Source organism: Mustela nivalis, assembly GCF_964662115.1.
Source record: "Mustela nivalis genome assembly, chromosome: 14".
Classification (NCBI taxonomy): Eukaryota; Metazoa; Chordata; class Mammalia; order Carnivora; family Mustelidae; genus Mustela; species Mustela nivalis.
This window is the reverse complement of record NC_139033.1, coordinates 88401084-88422204: the sequence shown is the minus strand read 5'-3', so window position 1 is coordinate 88422204 and position 21121 is coordinate 88401084. Positions and strand designations below refer to the sequence as shown.

Genomic DNA, 21121 nt, shown 5'->3' with positions numbered 1-21121 from the left:
GAGGCCGCCTCAAAGCCAGCTGCAGGCAAGCAGGGGCGCAGTGGCCGCAATCTGCCCTTCAGAACCACCCTCTGCCCTTCATCTGCCACCTGCCAAGGTGGTACCTTGGGGGCCTCATCCTCAGCCTCCTCCTCCTCCTCCTCGTCCTCTTCCTGCCCTTCTCCGGGCACTTTGGTTCTCAGCACCTGAGGGATGGTGAAGGGCCTGAGGGTTTAGAGAGAAAGTGAGATCAAAGACTGGATTAGACCTTGAAAGGGAGCCTCGGGGAGGAGGCAATGGGGCTGGGTGAGAGGGGGTATCAGGATAGGGATGGGTTCAGGCGGCTGGGTGCTTTTAAGCCAGCTTTGCTCCAGCCCCCAGACTGTCTGAGAGTACCAGAATCTGAGGCGGAGGCTTAGGGGAGGCTGAGCTGGGCAGCTCTGTTTTTATCCACACTGGGAAATCTAAGATTCCATGGCTAAGAGTTTTCTGCATTTAAGAACAATCTGAAAGGACTGCATGAAATCAAATAAATGCTGCCCCACTGGGGATGGATTGGACTAACTGGCTGAGGGGGTGTCTGGGGCTAGAGGGAGCACTGCACCAGGAGTCAAAAGGGCTCAGTTTAGGCCCTGGCTCTACCACTGACTTGCTAATGCCATTGGGGCCTCTGCTTCCCCATCTGTAAGAACAAGAGGCTTCGGGAGCACAGCTGTGCCCCGCCCCCGGCCCCGCCCCCAAACTCCACCCTCTTAGCGCCCTGAAGCCTCACCTGCGGCTGATGAGCTCATCATCTGAGTCCGCATCATTAGCGCCCACCTGGTTGCCATCGTAGGTGTCGTCGTACTCATCCTCGTAGTCGTCCCCGCGGTAGGGCAGGCCCTCGCCAGGCTGCAGGGGTACCTGCAAGGAGTGTGGGGCCGATGGGCCCGGGGCCGGCCTACTCCCTCTGCCCCCCACCCACAAAGGCCTGAGGTCCCTACCTCCTCCACCACCACGCTGTACTGCTCATAGCGCTGCCGCTGAGCCACCACCTCCCGCTTGTCGTTCAGCAGGCTTCGCGTGTTCTCCTCCTTCCTGGCGTCGGCGAGCGGGGACAGCGCAGAGAGAGGAAGGAAAACCATCAGGCCTTGGAGGCTGTGAGCGTGAGTGTCCAACGCACCACGGGCTTGGGTTGGTGCAAACTGACAAGCAGCCATGTCAAAGGGGGGGCGGGGCTATGGGCGGGGGGGGGGTGGGGCTGTTGTCCCCGCTTTTGGTGGCCCTGTGACCTGGTCCAGCTGCTCTGGAAGGCATCCCAAAAGTGATGCTGCCATGTAAAACATGCCCACCCTTCGGCTGGGAAATTCTTCTCAGAGGCACCCACCCTAGGGAACTGCTGGGGAATTTTCTTTTCAACGTTGATTGTGACAGTGAAAAATGGAAAACAACTAGTGTCCATCACAGGTGAAATGGCCAAATGATGTGCCACATCTATATTACAGAACGCTGCGCGGCTGTTATCAAGAATGACATTCATCTATTTGTGCTGATGCAGAAAGAATTCTAAGACTTACTCCTGAGTAAGCTACAGAAAAATGTATGCAGTAAGATCCCAGCTGTATAAAAAGCAGAAGGCAAACCAGACAAACTATGTGTTCCTATGAGCACATAGATTATAATTTACATGTCAATGCACAAAGAGCTATTAAGTCCCCTGTCAAATGACAATGGTTACTCCTAAGTCAGGCCTGGGATTATTTGAACCTTTTAAAACAACAAAAATTTAGGGGCGCCTGGGTGGCTCAGGCATTAAGAGTCTGCCTTCCGCTCAGGTCCTGATCTTAGGGTCTTGGGATCGGCCCTGTGTTGGGCTCCCTGTTCAGCAGGGAGCCTGCTTCTCCAGCTCCCACTCCCCCTGCTTGTGTTCCCTCTCTAGCTGTCTCTCTGTGCCAAGTAAATAAATAAAATCTACAAAAGAAATTAAAAAGTAAAAAACAAAAATTTAGGGGCACCAGGTGGCACACAGTCTAAAGCCTCTGACTCTTGCTTTAGGCTCAAGTCATGATCTCAGGGTCCCAGGATCAAGCCCCTGGTCAGGATCCGTGCTCAGAATGGAGTCTGCTTGAGATTCTCTTCCTTTGCCCCTCCCGCTCATGCTGTCTCTCTCTAAAATAAATAAAATCTTTAAAAAATTTAAAAAAATTTAAGAAAGAGCGAGGCCATATATGGCCCACTTACTAAGCTCAGGGGAGCCACAGGAGACCTCAGGGGGGTGAGGGGAGAGCAGGGGTAGCTGCCTTCTTCCTTGCACCCCTGCTTTCCTCACAGTAGCCTTCTATCTGTTCTACAGTTTAATCTTCCACATCAGATTGCACTGGAAGAAAAAGTCCAAAAGTTCAACTCCTGTTATATATCACAGGTGAGGAAACTTGGGCACGGTGGAGGGGAGAGGGATGTGCTTGAGATCTGTGAACTGTAGCACAGCCTCAGTGGGGACTCAGGCCTCTTAACTGTGGCTTTGCAAATCCGCAGAAAAACCTGGCTTGTCAGACACATAGCAGGCTTGTGGAATGTAGTTTCTAGCCCTGCAGGGGAAAATCAATATGAAATGCCAGGCAAGAAAATCCAGCTTAGCTGTGAAATCGGTTTTCTGGAAGGTATCAAGGGTTTGGTGGGGGGGGGGGGTAAAAAAAGAAGAAAAAGAGGTACAAAGTCATACGCAGCTTCCATAAAAATCTTCTATTAACTGGCTTTTGATGCAGGGAGGGACAGGGGCCTGCGTCACTCCGGCTGTCTGCCTGGGAGCCTGGGGCAGGTCAGGATTTGGATTTTTTCAGTAGTTTTTACTAAGGGCCTACTAGGTGGCAGGCAGGGTACTAAGGCTGAGTTGTGAGAGAGAATCAAAAAAGAGTAAGGTCGGGGCACCTGGGTGGCTCAGTGGGTTAAAGCCTCTGCCTTCAGCTCAGGTCATGATCTTAAAGGTCATGGGATCCAGCCGGGCATCAGGCTCTCTGCTCGGCAGGGAGCCTGCTTCCCCCTCTCTCTCTGCCTACTTGTGACCTCTGTCAAATAAATAAATAAAATCTTAAAAAGCAAGAAAAGAGTAAGGTCTGGATCTGGCCTCATGGAACTCATAGTCTAGAGAGGGTCACAACCAAATGGCATCTATCATGAAATGTGCTGAATGAAGGTAAGCATGCCCTAGGAACACAGAGAAAGGAAACATGACCTCTGGCTTCGGGGGGGTCTAGTGGGGGTGGGGTGGAAGACGAGGGAATGGAGGCTCTTGGCCGGGGGCATTGGGGAGCACTGGATCTAGATTAGGGAAAATTCTTGGTCCACAGGAAAATTTCATATCATGCCAAGAAAGGGGGCCTGTGACTTTGGGCCCAGCCCTTACCTGGTCCTCTTCATCAGGCTGGGGGCTAAAGAGGAAAGAAGAGGGGAGCAAGGCAAAGGGGCCCGAGCTCATCCAAGTGGTTGGCGCCACTGGAAGGAGCATATCCCCTCTTTCTACACATGTTTTCTGAGGGCCTACTAGGTGCTAGGACCTGTGCTGAGCCAGGCGTCCAGGGATAAATGAGAGAGGTCACAGTCCTTTCTGCCACACCCCACAGCTCCTGGTCCATCCAGTCCCTGGTTCTTGTGCATAAGGTCCCACTGTAGGCCTCTGGTTATGTGGCTCCCTGGCAGGGCCAGCAAAGCCTTGACAACTCTGCCCACCCAGAGTCCTGGAGAGGACACATGCAGGGAGAGTGGAGCCTGGTGCCCTGGGTATCCCATCCAGGGAGGTGCAATTTCGGCCACATGACCCCATTTAGAGCCAAGAAGGAAAAGTCAGGGGCAATGAATGCCAGCCAGGAAAAGACCCATCCGAGGCCCAGAACTCCAGTCAAGTCTGGAAACACGAGCGACAGTGGCTTCAGAGACTTTGGAGCAGGTGCTTCTTTGGCCTCTTACAAGATGACAGGGAGCCCAGGGACCATGTGGGCTCCCCTGAAGCCCAGCCACTTTCCCCCTCCTCACTTCTTTCAGCCTATCCTTCAAGGCGCAACTGGCCCTTGGGGGATGACTCCCAAGTCTTAATTCTACATCCCAGGGATGAAATAAGATGATGACTAAAAGTGAACCTGGCACCTACTGAGCTCAACAAAGTGAATCCTGTTTCTTTTCACTGCAGGACTTGTCAGGGCCTTTAACATGCTAATGGGCTCTGCGCCTCTCTAAGAAGCCAGGTGCACAGACATTTTTTTGGCCAGAGATCCTTTTCTGAGGGAAAACACTCATAATCTTCCAGATTATGAGTTTAGTCCAAAGGAGTTATGGGACCCCACCTTATACACACTGCCTCCTTCATTTGGCCCATGTGCCTGGCATTTACCCAACAGCCATTGTCCACCACACCCCACTCCTAACAGACCCTCACTTGGTTCAGGTCTTTTGACCTTTCCCCCTTCTGCTAGAGGCCTGGACCTTGGCCCTGTGACCCAGCTCCCCACTGGGATGAGACCGGAGTCTGGAGACTTCTGGGAAAGGCTTCCTGGTCTCTAAAAGAGATACAGGAAGATCTGGTCCAGACTTCCTCTTGGCACTGTCACTTGTGGAGGTCGCGGCTGAAACAGCTGCAGCCGCCCAGTGGCTTCAAAGGAACTAGCTCCGAGAGATGGCGAAGATGTTTCCTTGATGATGAGGCTGTACCACAGGTTAACCAAGCCTAGACTGCCCTACCTTGTAACTCCCTGTCATGCCAGGAAGAGATTTCCCTATTACTTGAGCCACTGAGTGCAGCTATTTGATTTAACCACACACCTTTTAACTCAAGTGTGACCTACCTTGTGCTACTTTTCTTGTGTGCCTGCTGACTGCCCTGCCCAGATTAGGACAGGTCCCTGTATGCCCCACCCCAGCACTTCTCTCACTCTGTTGCTACTCGTTTAATGGCCTGAGTCTTTCCCACGGTCTCCTTACCATTTGAGAGCATGACCCCGAGTGCCCTGCTCACCTTGTCTCCCTGGTGTCTAGCACAGGATCTGGAGTTAGTAAATCACTTAATAAATATTTGCTGAATGAATAAATAAATAATGAACGCATAAATGGAGGCTTTGCCTCTTTGCAATCCCCAGCCCCCAGGCGATCCAACCTCACGAGTTTGGTAAACATTTGCCGCCCAGTCTGTCTGCCCAGCGGCTTGGAGTACCCTCAGAGCAAGGCACAGCCCTCCTCATCTGCCCCTTTTTCCACAGCAGGAGCTGCGAGGGTCATGCTGGTCTGGAACAGTGGCCGCTGATGCAGGATAACATCTCTAGCCCGGGATCTGGGGATGTCGCAACGTGTGTGACTAAGCAGTTTACATTTGCTTCCTGTCCAGCCAGCCAGATGGCTTTATAGCTGCCCTATGCCCGCTCCCCGAAGCCATCAGCCAGCTGAGCTTCTAGCAGGAGATGGCCCTGGGGAGAGGAAGCCACATGGGGCCCTCACTGAAGAAGCTTGCAATTCTGCTGCCGAGGCTCCTATCATAAGAACGGGGCAGGTCTCTCACTGCCCCTCTATAAACTTCACTGTCTCCCTATGTATATAATGAGGGAGAGAGATGGGGGTAGCCTGTACTTGTCCTGCAGTTCCCAGATTCCCAGATGTCATGAACCAATACCATTTAAAGAAACCCTGGGGGCTAGCACAGTGTTGTCAATGTCCTACTTTGCCTTTTCTATTAAACCATCATCATTACTGACTTGTGGTCCCTCCAATGGGCCTCTACTCCAAAGCCAGGTCCTCTTTCCAAAGCATAAAATGTGTCAGCTCACGGACCATCACCATGCTCCCCACGATCTCAGGGTCACCGTCCCTGTTGTTTACTCTGCCCAGAAAGTTTCTCCTTGCCCGCTCTTTTCAGAATTGACCCTTTGACCCTTCCTCATCCTTCCGCTCTTGGTCCCATGTCATTTCCTCAGAGGAGCCTTCCTACGCAGATCAAATTCCTTACTGGAAGCTCGGAAGTCCGTACACCTTCACCTTATAGTGCCTGTTAGATCTGCAATGTTATTCTGCTTGTTTGAACAACTGATTAGTGCAAACTCCATAGGACCAGGGGACGTGTCTGTTTCACTGCCCACTTACATCTCCAGCACCTAATAAATCCAGGCCCTAGTATGCCGTAAGCGCCAGGCAAATATTTGTTGAATGAATGAATAAATCATAAATGGGCTTTTCAATCCCAAAAAAGTACAAAGGACATACACTAAAAATAAGTAGAAAGGCCTTAAAATAGAATGCGTTCACCCTCTGAAAAACTCAGTATAGGCCCTTAATTTTCTCATTTTGTCACAGAACAGAGAAAATCACGTGGAGGGGCGGCTTCTAGAAGTACCGCTCGGCTCTATTGTCCAAAGATTTGACGGTTGACACATCCAAAGATATAAGAAGGGAGGAGGGGGACAGCTTAGCTTCCTCTAGCCTTTTGCTATCCACAAAGGGATTCATTTAAAAACCACCCCGTGCAGAGTCAGAGCTTAACATGTAACCATTAGAGAAGCTGGCCCTATCGCTTCTCTGCCTTTTGGCTAAGATCAAGTGTAGAAGCTGGCCCTGCCTGCTGGGAGTACAGAGGTCCTGAACTTCTCAGGCAGACCCTAAACTGAAACTCAGGCCAGTTCCATAAAGACGGAGGCCTTACTGTCTTTTGATTTTCTCTCTGCACATACAGAGTAGGGGAGCCTGGCACCCCCCCAACCCCCTGTACTCACCTCCTGCCCTTGTGCACCCGGCTCAGGTCCACTGAGTCTCTGCTGAACACGTCAAACTCGTCATTCTGGAAGACGTTGTGACGAGATGTCAGCAGGGGAGTCGGGTCTGGCTTCACTTGCCTGGAAGTGACCCAGAAATCAATTTAAGGGGGACTGATTGGTAAGCTGATACCTACCTTGTGCCCTATGGACACCCACCACGTTACCTCCATCAGATTCTCCACTCCCCCTCAACACAAGACACGATCTAAAGCACTGCTCCATCTGGCCCCTCCCTGGGGACACAGCATCCCTCACTCAAGGCTCCCCCTTGGTCCCATGGGCTGGTCACATGGATTTTCTTCAAAGTTCCCTCCCTCACTGAACACTTGCAATAGTCTGACAAGATGGGTCCCTAAGAACACTCAACCCTTCTGGGCCTCAGTGCCCTCCTCTGTAAAATGGGCACAAAGTGGCTAAGGAACTTCTCCAGAGACGGAGCTAAGTTCATTCATTCAAAAAATGTAATTTGTTCATGGGAGAAACACCCATTTGCATACCCATCACTGCGGCCCTGTGGGCCTTCTGAGAAGCAGTGGGCCAAACTCTGAAAGGGAGGTGTGAGGAAAGTGAGAAGCGCTGGCCATCCTCCCTTGGGAATTGACTGGAAAGGTGACAATGACAGGGGCAGGCCAGAAACTTCAGCACTCTGAAAGGCTCGGCAACCCCTTTGTCACATGCCACATCGGTGCTCCAGTGAGGTGCTGCTGTGTACACTCTCTGCCCTGCAGGGGGCACATGAGGACCCCCCAGGGACCTAAAGTTTTGAGGTTTTCCAGAGGAGGCAATCAATTACATGGCTGGTAAACGCTACCATGGGCAAGAGACAGAGGGCTGAGTTCTGGCACAGAAGGGGGAAGCAGAGAAGCCAAGAAGGGGCCCAGACAAGACCCCCAGAGCACCTCCAGCCGGGGCCATGCCACAGCCTGGGCACCAGGAGCCACCTCCCACCTCTCTCTCCCACCTGTCTAGGCTGCGGTCCAGCTGGCTGAGGGCTGGGGCCAGCCGCTCCTCCAGGAAGTTGTTGATCACCTGCTCCGGGTCATAGCCGTAGTGCTCCAGGCAGGCCAGAATGAAGCCCTCACCGAGGTCTGGCAGCAGGTCCTTCACTTGGGAGATGAGCGAATCCAGTTCCACACCACCCACGGGAGGGCCCAGGGCAGCTGCTGCCCCCATGCACTGTGGAGAAAGCTGTAGTGAAGGGGGGGAAGACTGGGCCAGGTGGGTGAGAGGGCCACAGGCCCTGAAAAGCACAGGACCTGGTGTGAGCCTTGGCCCTGCCACACCTGGGCCAAGGATCTCAGCCTAGTGACTTAGGCCTTAGTCTTCATTCCTCCCCTGGGAAAAGGAGGGTTCTGTGACTTACTGGCAGAGCTACTTCCAGCTGTGTGACTTTGGGCAGGGCACTTCCGTTCTCTGAACCCGAGCTCCTTCCATATAAAATAGGCCTACTACCACACAGCTCATGGGGTTGTCTCAGATGGCTCGGGGAGAATCATTCACCCGAGGCACGGAGCACAGTGCATGGAGAAAACTAGACACTATGTAAATGGCCATGGCCTCTACTCGTCCTTAGCCAGCTCTAACAAGTTGATGGAGAGGAATAGCACTGGAGAGGAATGGCAATCACCAGCCCTGGACCATGGGGAGCTACTCCCCTTTGATTATATTCCTTTTAAGAAAATTTGTAAATCAAACAAACAACAATAAGAATCATCCATGTCAGGGGCACCTGGGTGGCTCAGTGGGTTGAACCTCTGCCTTCGGCTCGGGTCATGGTCTCGGAGTCCTGGGATCAAGCCCTGCATCAAGCTCTCTGCTTGGTGGGGGGCCTGCTTCCTCCTCCCCCTCTGCCTGCCTCTCTGCCCACTTGTGGTCTCTGTCAAATAAATAAATAAAATCTTAAAAAAAAAAAAAAAGAATCATCCATATCTCTGCTAAGAAGCCCAAATGGGGAAGAGTGCGGGAAAGGTGGAAAAGGACTGTCATTTTCCAAGGCCCTGTGGCAGTCATGGGCCTGAGTCTAACAGGAAGGAGAATGGCATCTGTTAACAGAGCACAGAGGGCTGGCTGGGTTTGGGGTGCTCCACACAACCCCTCTGGGAATCCCCACAAACTCGAGGAGGTAGGGATGGTGACCGTCCTCACTTAGAGATGGGGAACAGAGGCTAGAAGGGAGTGACGGCCACACGGCTGGTGAGTGGCAGGAGCCCTGAGCTGCCAGACCCCAGAGACTGGGTGGCCTTGATCCCCACATCACACAGCCTCCCGACATGCAGGGAAGAGTCCTGGGCTCAGTGGCCCATCTGTAAGCTGTAGACTGGGTGAGTTCTGGAAAAGCCTGGAGAGAAAGTGCTAGATTGGGGGCTTCAAAACTCGCTCAGTAGAGCTGTGCTGTGCTCTGGCGGGGAATCCAGGCTGGCCAAGCAGTGAGACCAGGCGCAGCTCTCCACTGCAGCCGAAGTAGTGCTGCGGCGATCTGCTCAGAGGAGCGCTTCAGGAAGGATTTCCCAAAGCTCCAGCACTTCACTTCAGAGGGGAAAAACTGGGGTTTTGGCAGCTGAAGCAACTTGCAGGACTCTCCACAGGCAGCTCGAGGCTGTCAATTCCAAAAGAAACCCTTTTCTCTGAGAGCGGTAACAGAGTAGGGGGAGAGATTTCCCGGAAAGGGCAAGGGAAGCCGGTGAAAACGCCGCTGCGGACACACACCTCGTCTTCCTCTGAGTTTTCCAGACATGAGGACGGTCCCCCAACGGGCTCTGCCAGCGCAATGACCCCATTAGGATCCTCAGCCGCTGGCGGGTCTTTAGCATCTGTGGCTTTCCGACGGTCTACCCCTTCCCATGCACCTTCGACGGCCTGGAGGATGTAGGCAGTCCGCGTTTCGTCCCTGTTGACACGGGTTAAGGTGTCTCTCTCTTGGGGGCGGGGGCCTTCGCTGCCTCCCTTGCTCTGAGGCAGCATAGTTTCTCAATCCCTTTCTGGCACCTGACCCTGTGACTTGTGTTAGGGGCTATCTGAACTGTACCCAGTGGGCATCATGGGTACCTGGGCTGTGTGGGGAAGCAGGTCAGGCCACGACCATCCTGGCCTTAAAACCCAGTGCCTCACACTCAGCAGAAAGCGGGTCTGGATGAAGACAGGGCCAGGGGCACTCTGGGATGTGATATCTGGGGGAGCCAGCAGCTCCTCCTCTGCACTGACCCCTAGGAGGAGGGCCTGATGTGGGTCCTGCCACCCGGCTTCCTGTCCAACTAGCTGAGGGCTTCCTACAAAGGCTGGGGGCCTGGCTCTCCGCTCAGCAGAGAGCCTGCTTCTGCCTCTCTCTCTGCCTGCTGCTCTGTCTGCTTGTGATCTGTCAAATAAATAAAATCTTAAAAAAAAAAAAAAAAAAAGGTTGGGGGCCCAGCAGGTATCCCTGACGCGAGCCTGAGCCACCTAACCCAGCCTCCAACATGGCCCACAGGCCCTCTTCCCTGCCCTTCCTCACTCTCTACCACTCCAGCACTGCCAAACCCGACGTCTGGGTGTTGCCCTAGATGCCCTCCCACCCCTTCTAAACCGCACTCCCATTGGCCACACCTGGATGCCAGCCACAGCATCCCCACCAGTCCCTGGGCCTCACAGAGGTCCCAGGCCAGTCTGTTCTCTTCCCTGTGCCAGACAGAGCTTTTCCAAAGTATAAAACTGACCCTGTTACTCCCCGTTTCACACCTTTCCATGATACCCCAGTGCTTGTAGGACAGAGCCATGCAGACCAGCCATGCAGGTCTGCTCACCTACCACATCATAGTTTCTTCCTGCTAGACCCCGGTCCCCCAAACCCCACACCCCTAAGCCACATAAAATGTCTCAGAACTCCTCAGAAGGGCCTCTCTGTCCTCCATCTACTGGGAACACTTAGCTCTAGTCTTGGCCTCCTCCATTCTCTTCTGCTATTCTCAGCTCAGACAGCACTTCTGTCTCATAGCCTTACCCCGAGCTTGCTTATTTCCTTGTCTGTCTCCCCTCCTGCTATGAGGTCTGTGAGAGCAGGGCTGAGTCCATGTTGGTCACACAGGCCCAGACACTCAGTAAACACCTGCAGAACGCAGCCTCTGACCCCACCCAGCTCTGAGGACCAGAGTAGTCATCTCCTCCAGAGACAGGGGCTGGGACTTTGGCGGGCATTCTGGAGACCCATGGGTTCTGGAGCTAAACCTCCCTCTGCTCCCCAGGGTCCTCGCAGCCCATCTCCAACTTGGTCAGGCCAGGTCCTGTCCCAGAGGCTGTGGGAGAAGGATACAAGACTGCCGAGGCCTGCTGGAGCAAGCTGACATCATCGGCCACAGGGAAGAGTGCGTCGTAGTCCCGGAGGAACCTGTTGGCCAGGGAGCAGACAGAAGGGACAAGGCTGGGGCAACAGGGGCACTGGTCTGCTGCCCAACCAAGAACCTCAGACCAGGATAAGCATTTGGCAGAGGCTGTAGTATGTAAGGCCTCATGCCGACCGGTCCCAGCTCGGCTGCACTCACCTCTTCTCCTGCAGCAAGGAGCTGAAGATCTGAAGGAACTCTTCAATGAAGCCCTGAATGTTGTCACAGCTGGAACAGGACAGCAGGGCAGATGAGCTCGCTCGATGCAAATGATCTGGAACTTCCCTCCCTGCTCCTCTGCAAGGCCTCAGGCCAGTGAGAGGAAAGAGGCACAGGTCTCTTTTTCCCATCTCGGCTCAACGAGGAAGAGGGCAGAGGAAGAGAGTGGGATACCTCTGCAGCTGCTCCCAAGGACTTACCTGCTTTCCAGGACAGGGAGAAGGCAGATCTGGTTTATGAGGATGTGAAAAATCTCCAGTAGCTTCTTCCTAGAATGGGATAGCCTTTGCCACAGGTCCCCTAGCAGCCTTTGAAGGCCGGAGAGAGAGAGGGAAGGAAAAATATATAGAGAGATTAAGGAGATTAAAAAGGCCCAGAGGGAGCTTATTCTCAACAGTAGCAGGTGTCCCTCCCTAGGGCTGAGAACGCATCACAATGTGCTCTGGATAGCAGTTGGCAAAAGGCTACAGGCCCCCAGAGGCCAGTGGATTCCCCAGCTGCTTCTCTGTAAACAGTGGGTGGGAAACCGGCCCACGGATTACTAAGAGGTTGGAGCAACAGTGGAGGGGAAAAGCCTAGGATGCTGGGGCTGGGAGGCTGCTAGGCAGGGACACTCCATGGGGCTACCCCCTCGTTCTTAGAGATGGGGATGCTGAAGCCCGGGGAAAGCAGGGCCTCTCTCTCCCTGATGACAAGGCACTTAGTTTTGTCCCCTGCTCACTTGCTGTCTTCAAGCCTCCTCTTCTTCATTGCGGACTCCAGTTCAGGAATTGCGACTTCATAAAAGGAAGCCAGTCTGTGAAGGCACACATGGGGAGAGGGTGGGGTTAATTCCTAAATACCACACTTCTTCAGAAAAATCAACAGCAACCCATGGGAAGGGGAAAGGCCCATTTCTTGCTCCCGAGTTGTCACCACAGCAATTTGCTCCCGGAACCAGCCCGGCTCTTCCCCCAAGCTCACTCCAGATTGGGCCCCACTGTGGCTGGTCCAGGAAGAGCCACGTGAGAAGTGACCTGTAGCTCCTGTCCCCTTTCACCTGGGAAACTGAGGCCCAGATAGGCTCCTTCTCACAGAGCAATGAGAGAGCTCCTCAGAACTACTGAGATTTGCAAAACAAACGAGATCACTCTTTTTGTTTGCTCAAACCTGCCAGGAGCTCCCCACCTCCCATGACATCGAACTCTTAACAACTCTCTCTGGTACCATGCATAGCTGGCATGGAGCAGCCAACCTTGCTTCTCACCTCAGCTACATCACACCTACCCTCTTCCCAACTCAGATTCCAACTCCCTGACCCAGCCACACGCTTCCTGGTGATGCTCACCCATGTGATAACTCCTTCCCGGAACTAGGTGCCCAGCACCTGATATATGTTACCCTTACAACTTAAAATGTAGCCGCCTCTATTCTGTGGTCAAATTCTTCCTCTGAACATCTTAGGCTTCCCGAAGCCAGAACTGTAACCTCAGGGCCTAGAACCGCTGCTGAATTTGTGGCAGGCACTCTGCAAACACTTTACTACCCACTGGCTGGATTCTGGCAGCTTCTACGCTAGTGTAGTCCCGTACACAGCAGAGGGTAACTGGGCCCAAAGAGGCAGGGTTTCTAGGCCCACGGCATGGCACCCAGAAAAAGACAGAGGGGGCAGTCTGGCCCAAGCAGATTCAGGTGTTGCCAGGATACATGGCTGGTGGGATTGTAAACTGGAACAACCGTTTTGGGGGGCCATTTGGCGAGATCAAGGAGAATTTAAAATATACAAACCATCTGTTCTTGTGATTCTACTTCTAGGAATATATTCCTCAGATGTACTTGCAAAAGTGCAAAATGATGTATGTGCAGCTATTCTTTGTAACATTTTTCTGGAATAGCAAACAACTGAAAAAAATCTGAAGGTCAGTCTATGGGGTCTGGTGTTCCATACAGTACAACAGAATTCTATCCAGCTGCACCAAAGATGGAGGTTGTTTTGTGTCCTGACACACATTAATTTGAAAAATAAAATGTATCCAGCCTCTAGAACTGTGAGAAATAAACTATCGCTGAACAAATGAATTATTTAATTAAATAAAATGCAAACAGTACATATAGTACTCATAATAGGTCAGCAGTTAATTTAAAAGGCAGGGGGTGGGGACGCCTGGGTGGCTCAGTTGGTTAAGCAGCTGCCTTCGGCTCAGGTCATGATCCCAGCGTCCTAGGATCGAGTCCCACATCGGGCTCCTTGCTCAGCGGGGAGCCTGCTTCTCCCTCTGCCTCTGCCTGCCATTCTGTCTGCCTGTGTTCACTCTCCTCCCCCCCTCTCTCTGATAAATAAATAAAATCTTTAAACAAAAAGGCAGGGGGTGGGGGTGGGCACCTGGGTGGCTCAGTCCGTTAAGCATCTGACTCTTGGTTTCAGCTCAGGTCTCATTTGCAGGAGTGTGGGGTCGAGCCCCACACGGGGCTTTGCGCCCAGCAGGGAGTCTCCTTGAGATTCTCTCTCTCCCTCTGCCTCCACCCCTGCTTGTGCTCTCCATAAAATAAATAAAATCTTCAAAAAATAAATAAATGAAAGGATGACGGGGGTAATATGTAATATGTATATCTCTGGAAAATGCCACCAAAAATCCCTAACAACAATGGTGGTGTGTGAAAACAGGACTGGGGAAGGGGAAGAGGTAGACTGCATTCTATGTATTCATATATACACTTTACTTTTATTATTATTGGTTTTACTTATTTTAAGTAAGCTCTACGCCAAATGTGGGGCTTGAACTCATGACCTAGAGATTAAGAGTTTCATGCTCTACTGACTGAGCCAGAAGCCCCTCATTATATATTTTGAGTTTTGAGCCACGTGAATGTATTACTTTTTCGTAAAATTACATGACAAAGAGTTACTCAGATATACTTGAGGATATCTGGGAGGAAGGAGGTTGTCCTGAGAGGATTAGCCACAGAGCTATTTGGTGGCTGTAGACCCTTCTAGAAAGTTGCGGGCACTGAGATGGCTGCGTTTGCTCACCGGGCGTGACTGGCCTCCGACACAGTGAGAACACTCTGGGCCAGCCCGGAGCTGTTTGTGGGTCAAAGGCAGTGTCACTTGTAGTCAACCCTGTTTTCCTTTCTTCCTCCCTCCTCACTCTGACATGGGTGGAGCCGCTCCCCGGCCTTTACTGTTCCTTGCAGGAAAGTCAGTTCTTCTAAAAATTACCCTCTGTTTACACAGACCCTTTCAAAAGCAATCTGTTACCATGTTTGGGAAGACGCTTTAACAAAACAGGAAAATGCCTATGGGGGCACCTGGATAGCTCAGTCGGTAGAGCATGTGATTCTTGATCGTGGGGTTGTGAGTTTGAACACCACACTAGGGGTAGTTTACTTAAAAAAAAAAAAAAAAAAAAAGAAAAGAAAATGCCTATGTAAGTGAAGATAAGCAGGATACAAAATCCTAAAGATAGCATGATCCCTCATAGTGATTTTAATTTTTTACCTTTGGAGATTTCCCAAATTTCCTATGAGCATTTGCCATTTTAACCATGAGAAAAGATACCTTTTCAAAAAGGGGATGGCAGAGCACCTGGGTGGCAAGGTTGTTAAGCCTCTGCCTTCTGCTCAGGTCATGATCCCAGGGTCCAGGGATCAAGCCCCGCATCAGGTCTTCCTGCTCAGCTGGAAGCCTGCTTCTCCCTCTTCCACTCCCCCTGCTTGTGTTCCCTCCCTCGCTGTGCCTCTGTCAAATAAATAAATAAAATCTTAAAAAAAGGGGAGTGGGGATTGCCACAGGCCTATCCTAACACCTTTCTTCAGGAGGAGTGCTGACTGGTGCTTTATTCTAACAACCTCTGGGAGGCTGATTAGTCCTCACATGCGACCTTCTCGAGCTGAGGGGACCCAGGAGTGGTCAGAACACCAGCTGCCCTCTCTGACACAGGTCAGTGCTAGATAAGTTTTGTTGAGTGGGTGAGTAAAACGACTGAATGGACTGGTGGCTGAGCACACAGAGTTGGGCAGCTCCCAGGAGCTCCTGCAAACGCTGGGGAGATGTCTGGCAAGAGTAACAGCCAGAGGCCACTGAGAACAGGCCAGCACTACCCCCACATCGTTCCCAGGCAACATGCAGGTTACCAGCCCAGGCCTGTGCACCCCTTTCTCGCTGCACAAGGAACAGACAGATGCCTGTGAAGCTAAGTGTGCAAGGAGGGTCTCCCTCCCTACATCTTTCCTCATCCTGGCAGGAACTTTCTATAACTCCTTTGGATAAAAGCTCCCAGTGGCTCCCTATTGCCTAAAGAACAGAGGCCCCACTCCCTGCCAGTGACGTCAGGGATCCTCACAATCCAGCTTTTACCAACCTCTCCAGAGTGTCTCTTGTTAGCTGCTCCTTTTCCTGCTGCTTTGGGCCCTGCCTCATCCCACTCCACTCCCTGGCTCTCCCTGGACACCCTCTGGGGTTTCTTACCCTTGTTCTGCCTGCTGGAGTAATCCTTCCATCTGGAAGGTTCCTGTCCATTCTCACTTAAAGGCCATCATGAAACCTCTTACTTCACCAGGTGGAATTTTGCCTCCCTCCTCTGTGTTCCCAGAGTGCTTCATAATATGGCCACAGCAGCCAGACCCACATGTGAGCTTATCTGCTTGTTTCTTTGAGTGTGCTCTGCTCGAGACCAGATGCTGAAGTCCTCAGACCCATTTTTTTTTTTAAGATTTTATTTATTTCTTTGATAGGGAGAGAGAAAGAGCACGAGAGAGCACAAGCAGGGGGAGCAGCAGGCAGAGAGAGAGGAAGAAGCAGGCCCCCCGCTGAGCAGGGTGCCCAATGCAGGAACTCGATCCCAGGACCCTGGGATCATGACTCAAGCCAAAGGCAGACGCTTAACCCCCCAGACGCCCACCTCAGACCACTTCTTATGATCTGTTACCCTTTGTGCCTGCCCATGAGAGGGGCTTTGAAACCAAGGAACTGAACTTGGGTTTTTTTTCTCCCTTATCTAGTTCTTAGCCAAAAATGGGAACTCTTGGGGCGCCTGGGTGGCTCAGTTGGTTAAGCGACTGCCTTCGGCTCAGGTCATGATCCCAGGGTTCTGGGATCAAGCCCCACATTGGGCTTCCTGCTCAGTGGGGATCCTGCTTCTCCCTCTCCCTCTGCTGCTCTGCCTGCTTGTGTCTCTTGCTCTCTCTGTCAAATAAATAAATAAAATCTTATTAAAAAGGGGGGGGGGATGCTTCTAAAATGCAGGTTCCATGGCAGCTGGGTGGCTCAGTCGCTAAGTGTGTACCTTCTGCTCAGGTCATGATCATAGGGTCCTATGATCAAGCCCTGCATCAGGCTCTCTGCTCAGCAAAAAGTCTGCTTCTCCCTCTCTCTCTGCTCCTACCCCCTGCTCGTGCTTGCTCTTGCTCTCTCTCTCAAATAAATTTTTAAAAATTTTAGGAGAAAAAAAAAGATAAAATGCAGGTTCCACACAAGCAGGAGCCTTACCTGTCTTCTTCACTACTGTATCTCCAGGCTGGAAGAACGCCTGGCACATTCTAAGTACCCACTAAATATCTGCTGAATGAGGATGTCAACTAGCACCTCTACTTGAGGAGTTGGAATTACCGCTGTACCTGTAACAGAAGTCGTGTTTCTGGAAGGTTTGGCAAGCCAAGGGGAAGATATCCAGAAAGGCCCAGAGCGTTGTGCAGGTATCACAAAGGTAGAGAACAATGTCTTTTAATTCCTGTTGCCAAAAGAAAACACTGCATTATTTTCCTCCACCCCCATACACAGCTCTGTGGTGGGTATGAGACAAAGTTGACAAAACTAGTGGGAGCCAAAAGGCAGCTGCCTTGGGCGGGCAGGGAGGCGGGAGGGGGAGAGATCATTGGAGATCTGTGTTTAGACTGGCTGGTCCGTCTCTAGAAGCACGATCTGGACCAGTTACTCAACCTTCCTACCTCAGCTCCGACGGGCAGCCACCCAATGATCTGGGGTTACTTCTAATTCTAGCGTAATACAGTTCTCTCTTCTGAGCTGAAAGACCTGAAGACAACGCCCTTGCTCCTACACAGAAGGTACGTCCCACTGACGACAAGAATATCAAGTCCATACAGAACACGGAGTACATTCTTACATGTGTTCTGGAGTCTCTTGACCACTCTGAAAGGTAGGCTGAGCAGCTGTTCGGATCTCTATCGTACAGATTAGGAAACTGAGGTTTCAGCAGGTAAAATGACTTGTTCCCACAGAACTTGGTGTGCCTCCTTCTGAAATACCTGTTTAATGCCCATTTTCCCACGAGGCTGTGAGTTCCAAGAGGGCAGCCGATGGCTGCCTCTTTCTTGCTCTATCGCCAGTGTTTCGCGTAAGGCCTGACACAGGTCTGTGTTCCTTATTTACCTCTGGCTTAGACTGCAAATCCCATGCCTGCTTCTGCCCTGCTGCATTACCCTGAAGGCTCAGCACCTGCTGGAGCCTCCTCAGTACAAATTTGTGGACCCAACACAGGGCTCGATGAATAACACGAATGAGCTCATTGTGCTGAGCTACATGAAGACTGAACCTCCCTCTCAGAACTCTAGTTCCCTGTTCCTTCCACTGCCTCATAAAGAAGCTCCCAGGGAAAAATACAAAGCCTACTAAAATGCTCTAAGCCTATGTGATGGGACTAGTTGCTTCTGGAGTTGGGGAAAAGGGTCACAAACAGGGGAAGGAGCTGTGGGGTCCTCTGCTGGCCCAAACCAGGCTGGGCTGAAGGGCAATCTCACCAGTAGAGGCATGTCGCTGGGGGTCAACCGGCCCCTCTCCTCGAGTTTCTGGGGCGTGGCACTGGCCCCGTCCCCTTGCAAACCACAGTGCTGGAGGATATTGCTGAAAACCTGTGAAACACAAGAAGGGGTCCTCCTACATCCTGTCGAACCAGCAGCTAGGACCCTTGACCTGCAATCGGGGATGGGAGATCTGGAAGCTGCCTTAGAATCTTTCGAGTATGGGCCAGTGTTTCCAAGAAACCAGCTGAGAGAATGCCAGGACACAGGGTTAGAGTGGAAACAATAAAATCGGGATGATAGGGGTTATTCTTCTTACAGGATTGTGGGGAGGATTAAAAACACAAAATGTAGAGGGGCACATGGCTGGCTCAGTTCGGAAGAGCTTATGGCTCTTGATCTTGGGGTTGTGAGTTTAAGTCCCATGATGGGGGCTCAAATAAAAAAAATTTTATTTTACTTAAGTAAAACTAAAAAACAAACAAACAAACAAACAACACATGTATGAAAAGCCCCCAGAAATTATCAGAATTTATCAAATTATTCAGAAATTATCTGTATGAATATGCTGGGCAAGTATATGGTAATGAACATTTAAGATACACTTTCAACAATATATGTTTTGGATCCTCTGGAGATGGCAATTTATGGAAATATATTGAAATAAAAAACAAATCAATGGTGTGAAGAAAACAGCCCATCGTAAAATCACATAAGTCCTGAATTCACTGTACCATCTGTAAGGAAGCTAGCACATAACTACCCTAAATGTTATCATGAATAGTAGAGTCTCTTGGTGGTGGGATGAGTTTTTGTTTCGAGTTTTTGTTTCTTATTGGTTGTTTATATTTTCTAAATTTTCTACAGTGAACATTATTATATTCTAAAATAGTTTTATAGACTAAAACTCTTATTTGAGCAACACAGGCCTCTTAAAGGGGTGTCCTTAGAGGCTTGTGGCTGTTGGTAAACAGCACACAATTTAAGCTCTTTTTGTATGAGTGCTAGACAGCCCTTAGATTCCAGTTCTGTTCAAGTGAGGAAAAGGGCAAATTTGAAAGGGTGTGCTGAGGCACAAGACCAGAGACTGTCTGGAGATGGGGCTAGAGAGGGGTGGGGAGTAAACATTTCTTCATGCTATTCTAAGAAAGTCCAGGGCCATGCCATAGGGTTGGGGAGGGGATGTGGGCAGGGATGAGAGCTGGTACCTGAAGGATGGTGGGCATGGTTTCATCCAGGTCATTATAGTAACTGGGCTGCTGCGTAAAGATGTTTCCTGAAAAGAGAAAAGAAAGGTAGGGATTCGGAAAAGAGGGGGGGGGAGGGGAGGACACATTACAAATGGTTGCCGGCATGTTCTGTGACCTTTCTCCCCTTTCTTAAGCCTGTCTGCACTAGAGCAGTCCTGGCCCCAGGCCCTGCTGGCACAGAGCTTTGGCCCAACTCAGTACAATTTAACCTTTTAAGCACCTCTGCCTAGCGAATTACATCAAAGGCCTACTCTGGGAGCAACTGGGTGGCTCAGGTCATGATCCTGGGGCCCTGAGATTGAGCTCCTTTTCGGGCTCCCTGCCCAGTGGGGAGTCTGCTTCTCCCTCTGCTTCTGCCCCTGCTTGCATTCTCTCTCATTCTCTAATAAAAAAAAAAAAAGAAAAAGAAAGAAAGAAAGAAAGAAAGAAAGAAAGAAAGAAAGAAAGAAAGAAAGAAAGAGAGAAAGAAAGAAAGAGGGAAAATAAAAAAAAAAAGGTCTGCCCTGGTCAAACCAGCTCATGCTGACATCCCCAGGGAGTGATCATACTTGGGCACCGTGCCTTAGATGACAGCATTGGCTTTGGAAGTGGGAGTTAGTCATCCAGGAAAATCAGGAGATATGATCTCTTTGCTCAAGAAACCTGGATGCTACAATCCAGGACTCTTGCCAGGCCACACCTCTAATAATGTGAGGAGACTCTAGGGAGAAATTTGTCTGGAAATTCTCTTACCCTCTGTTTTTGAATATGTTAGCCATATTAACCTACCTTCCTCCAAGGGGAGAGGCCTGGAAGGGACCTAGAGACAGGTTTACCACGCATTTGCAGTTGTTCCTATAAAACAAAGCTCCTTTCCAAATGTTTACTACCTCCGAGCACTGCTGTTGCTGTGAGTGCGTAGGTTAGAGCATATGGTAACTGGAACAGAGACCAAGTGTTCCGGCTGCCCAAATGGCGCGGGGGGGAAGGGAAAATCATAGCTAGCCAGGAGACATGCTGATGCAAAATACCAACACCCTTAAGAAGAGGCCAGGGTTCTTCAGCCCACCACAATCCTAATGGCAAAGGCTGGCTGTCAGGCTGTGCTGAATTCTAGCCATCCTTTGTCTTTGGGCAGGTCTGTCCTTGGTTTCCTTAATGAAAACCAAGGGACGCCCTTGCCCCATCCTTGAGGATTTGAAAATCCATGGGATCAAAGGCCAGATGGGACTGGGTTGGGAAGCAAGTCACTATGTAGCTGAACTTTCTGTTAATGATTTCTTGGATACCCCTTCATTCCTTGACTCCACAAAGCAGAGTTTTCCAAGCACGAGCTTGCTCAGGGTATCCCACCTTCAGAAGGGTGCTGATCCCTCAACCTGTGAAGGTAGTCCCTGACCATCTGTGGCCACCTCCTACTCTTAACAGCAAGCAGGGACTGAGCTGTCTCCCCACCAACTTCTGTTCTTTCTCATAAAACCCTCCCAGCCAATGGCATCCTCAAGGTCAAGTCTGAACTCCTGACCAGAGCACAGAGGGCCATATGAGATCTGGCCCAGAAAGCACCTCCATGCACCCTCTCTCCATTTCCTGGGCTTCATTCTCTCTTGTACCTCCTCAACCTCAGAGAACAAGCCCTGTCCCCTCCCCTTGCCTGGAGTGACCTCCCAGAGTTGAGTCCACCATAAGGCAGGTGTCACCTCCTCCAGGCAGTGCCTCCTGACTCAGGCGTCAGGAGCCACTCTCCCCCCACAGTACCATACAGTAGACCCCACTGCACCCTAACCACCTGACCCGGGGTAGGGCACTCTTTCATAATCCTTCTAGTGCTTGTGTCTGA

The 21121-nt window shown here is 51.1% G+C and overlaps 1 protein-coding gene across 24 annotated transcripts in view; it reads right to left on the bottom strand.

Moving 5' to 3' along the window:
• Positions 1-21121, bottom strand: part of ASCC2 (activating signal cointegrator 1 complex subunit 2) — a 42433-nt gene that overhangs the window by 4877 nt on the left and 16435 nt on the right. For 7 of the 24 annotated variants that reach the window (XM_082698022.1, XM_082698023.1, XM_082698039.1 and 4 more), the window contains 13 exons: positions 19261-19328; positions 18053-18163; positions 16913-17025; positions 12039-12113; positions 11518-11625; positions 11258-11404; positions 11029-11103; positions 9453-9633; positions 7708-7934; positions 6705-6824; positions 963-1056; positions 752-882; positions 105-204 (listed from right to left, as the gene is read on the bottom strand). In XM_082698022.1, the coding sequence (XP_082554148.1) occupies positions 105-204; positions 752-882; positions 963-1056; positions 6705-6824; positions 7708-7934; positions 9453-9633; positions 11029-11103; positions 11258-11404; positions 11518-11625; positions 12039-12113; positions 16913-17025; positions 18053-18163; positions 19261-19328 (1550 nt within the window). The remainder of the gene's footprint in view (positions 1-104; positions 205-751; positions 883-962; positions 1057-6704; positions 6825-7707; positions 7935-9452; positions 9634-11028; positions 11104-11257; positions 11405-11517; positions 11626-12038; positions 12114-16912; positions 17026-18052; positions 18164-19260; positions 19329-21121) is intronic. The other 17 variants (XM_082698042.1, XM_082698028.1, XM_082698045.1 and 14 more) reach the window with 3 other exon arrangements.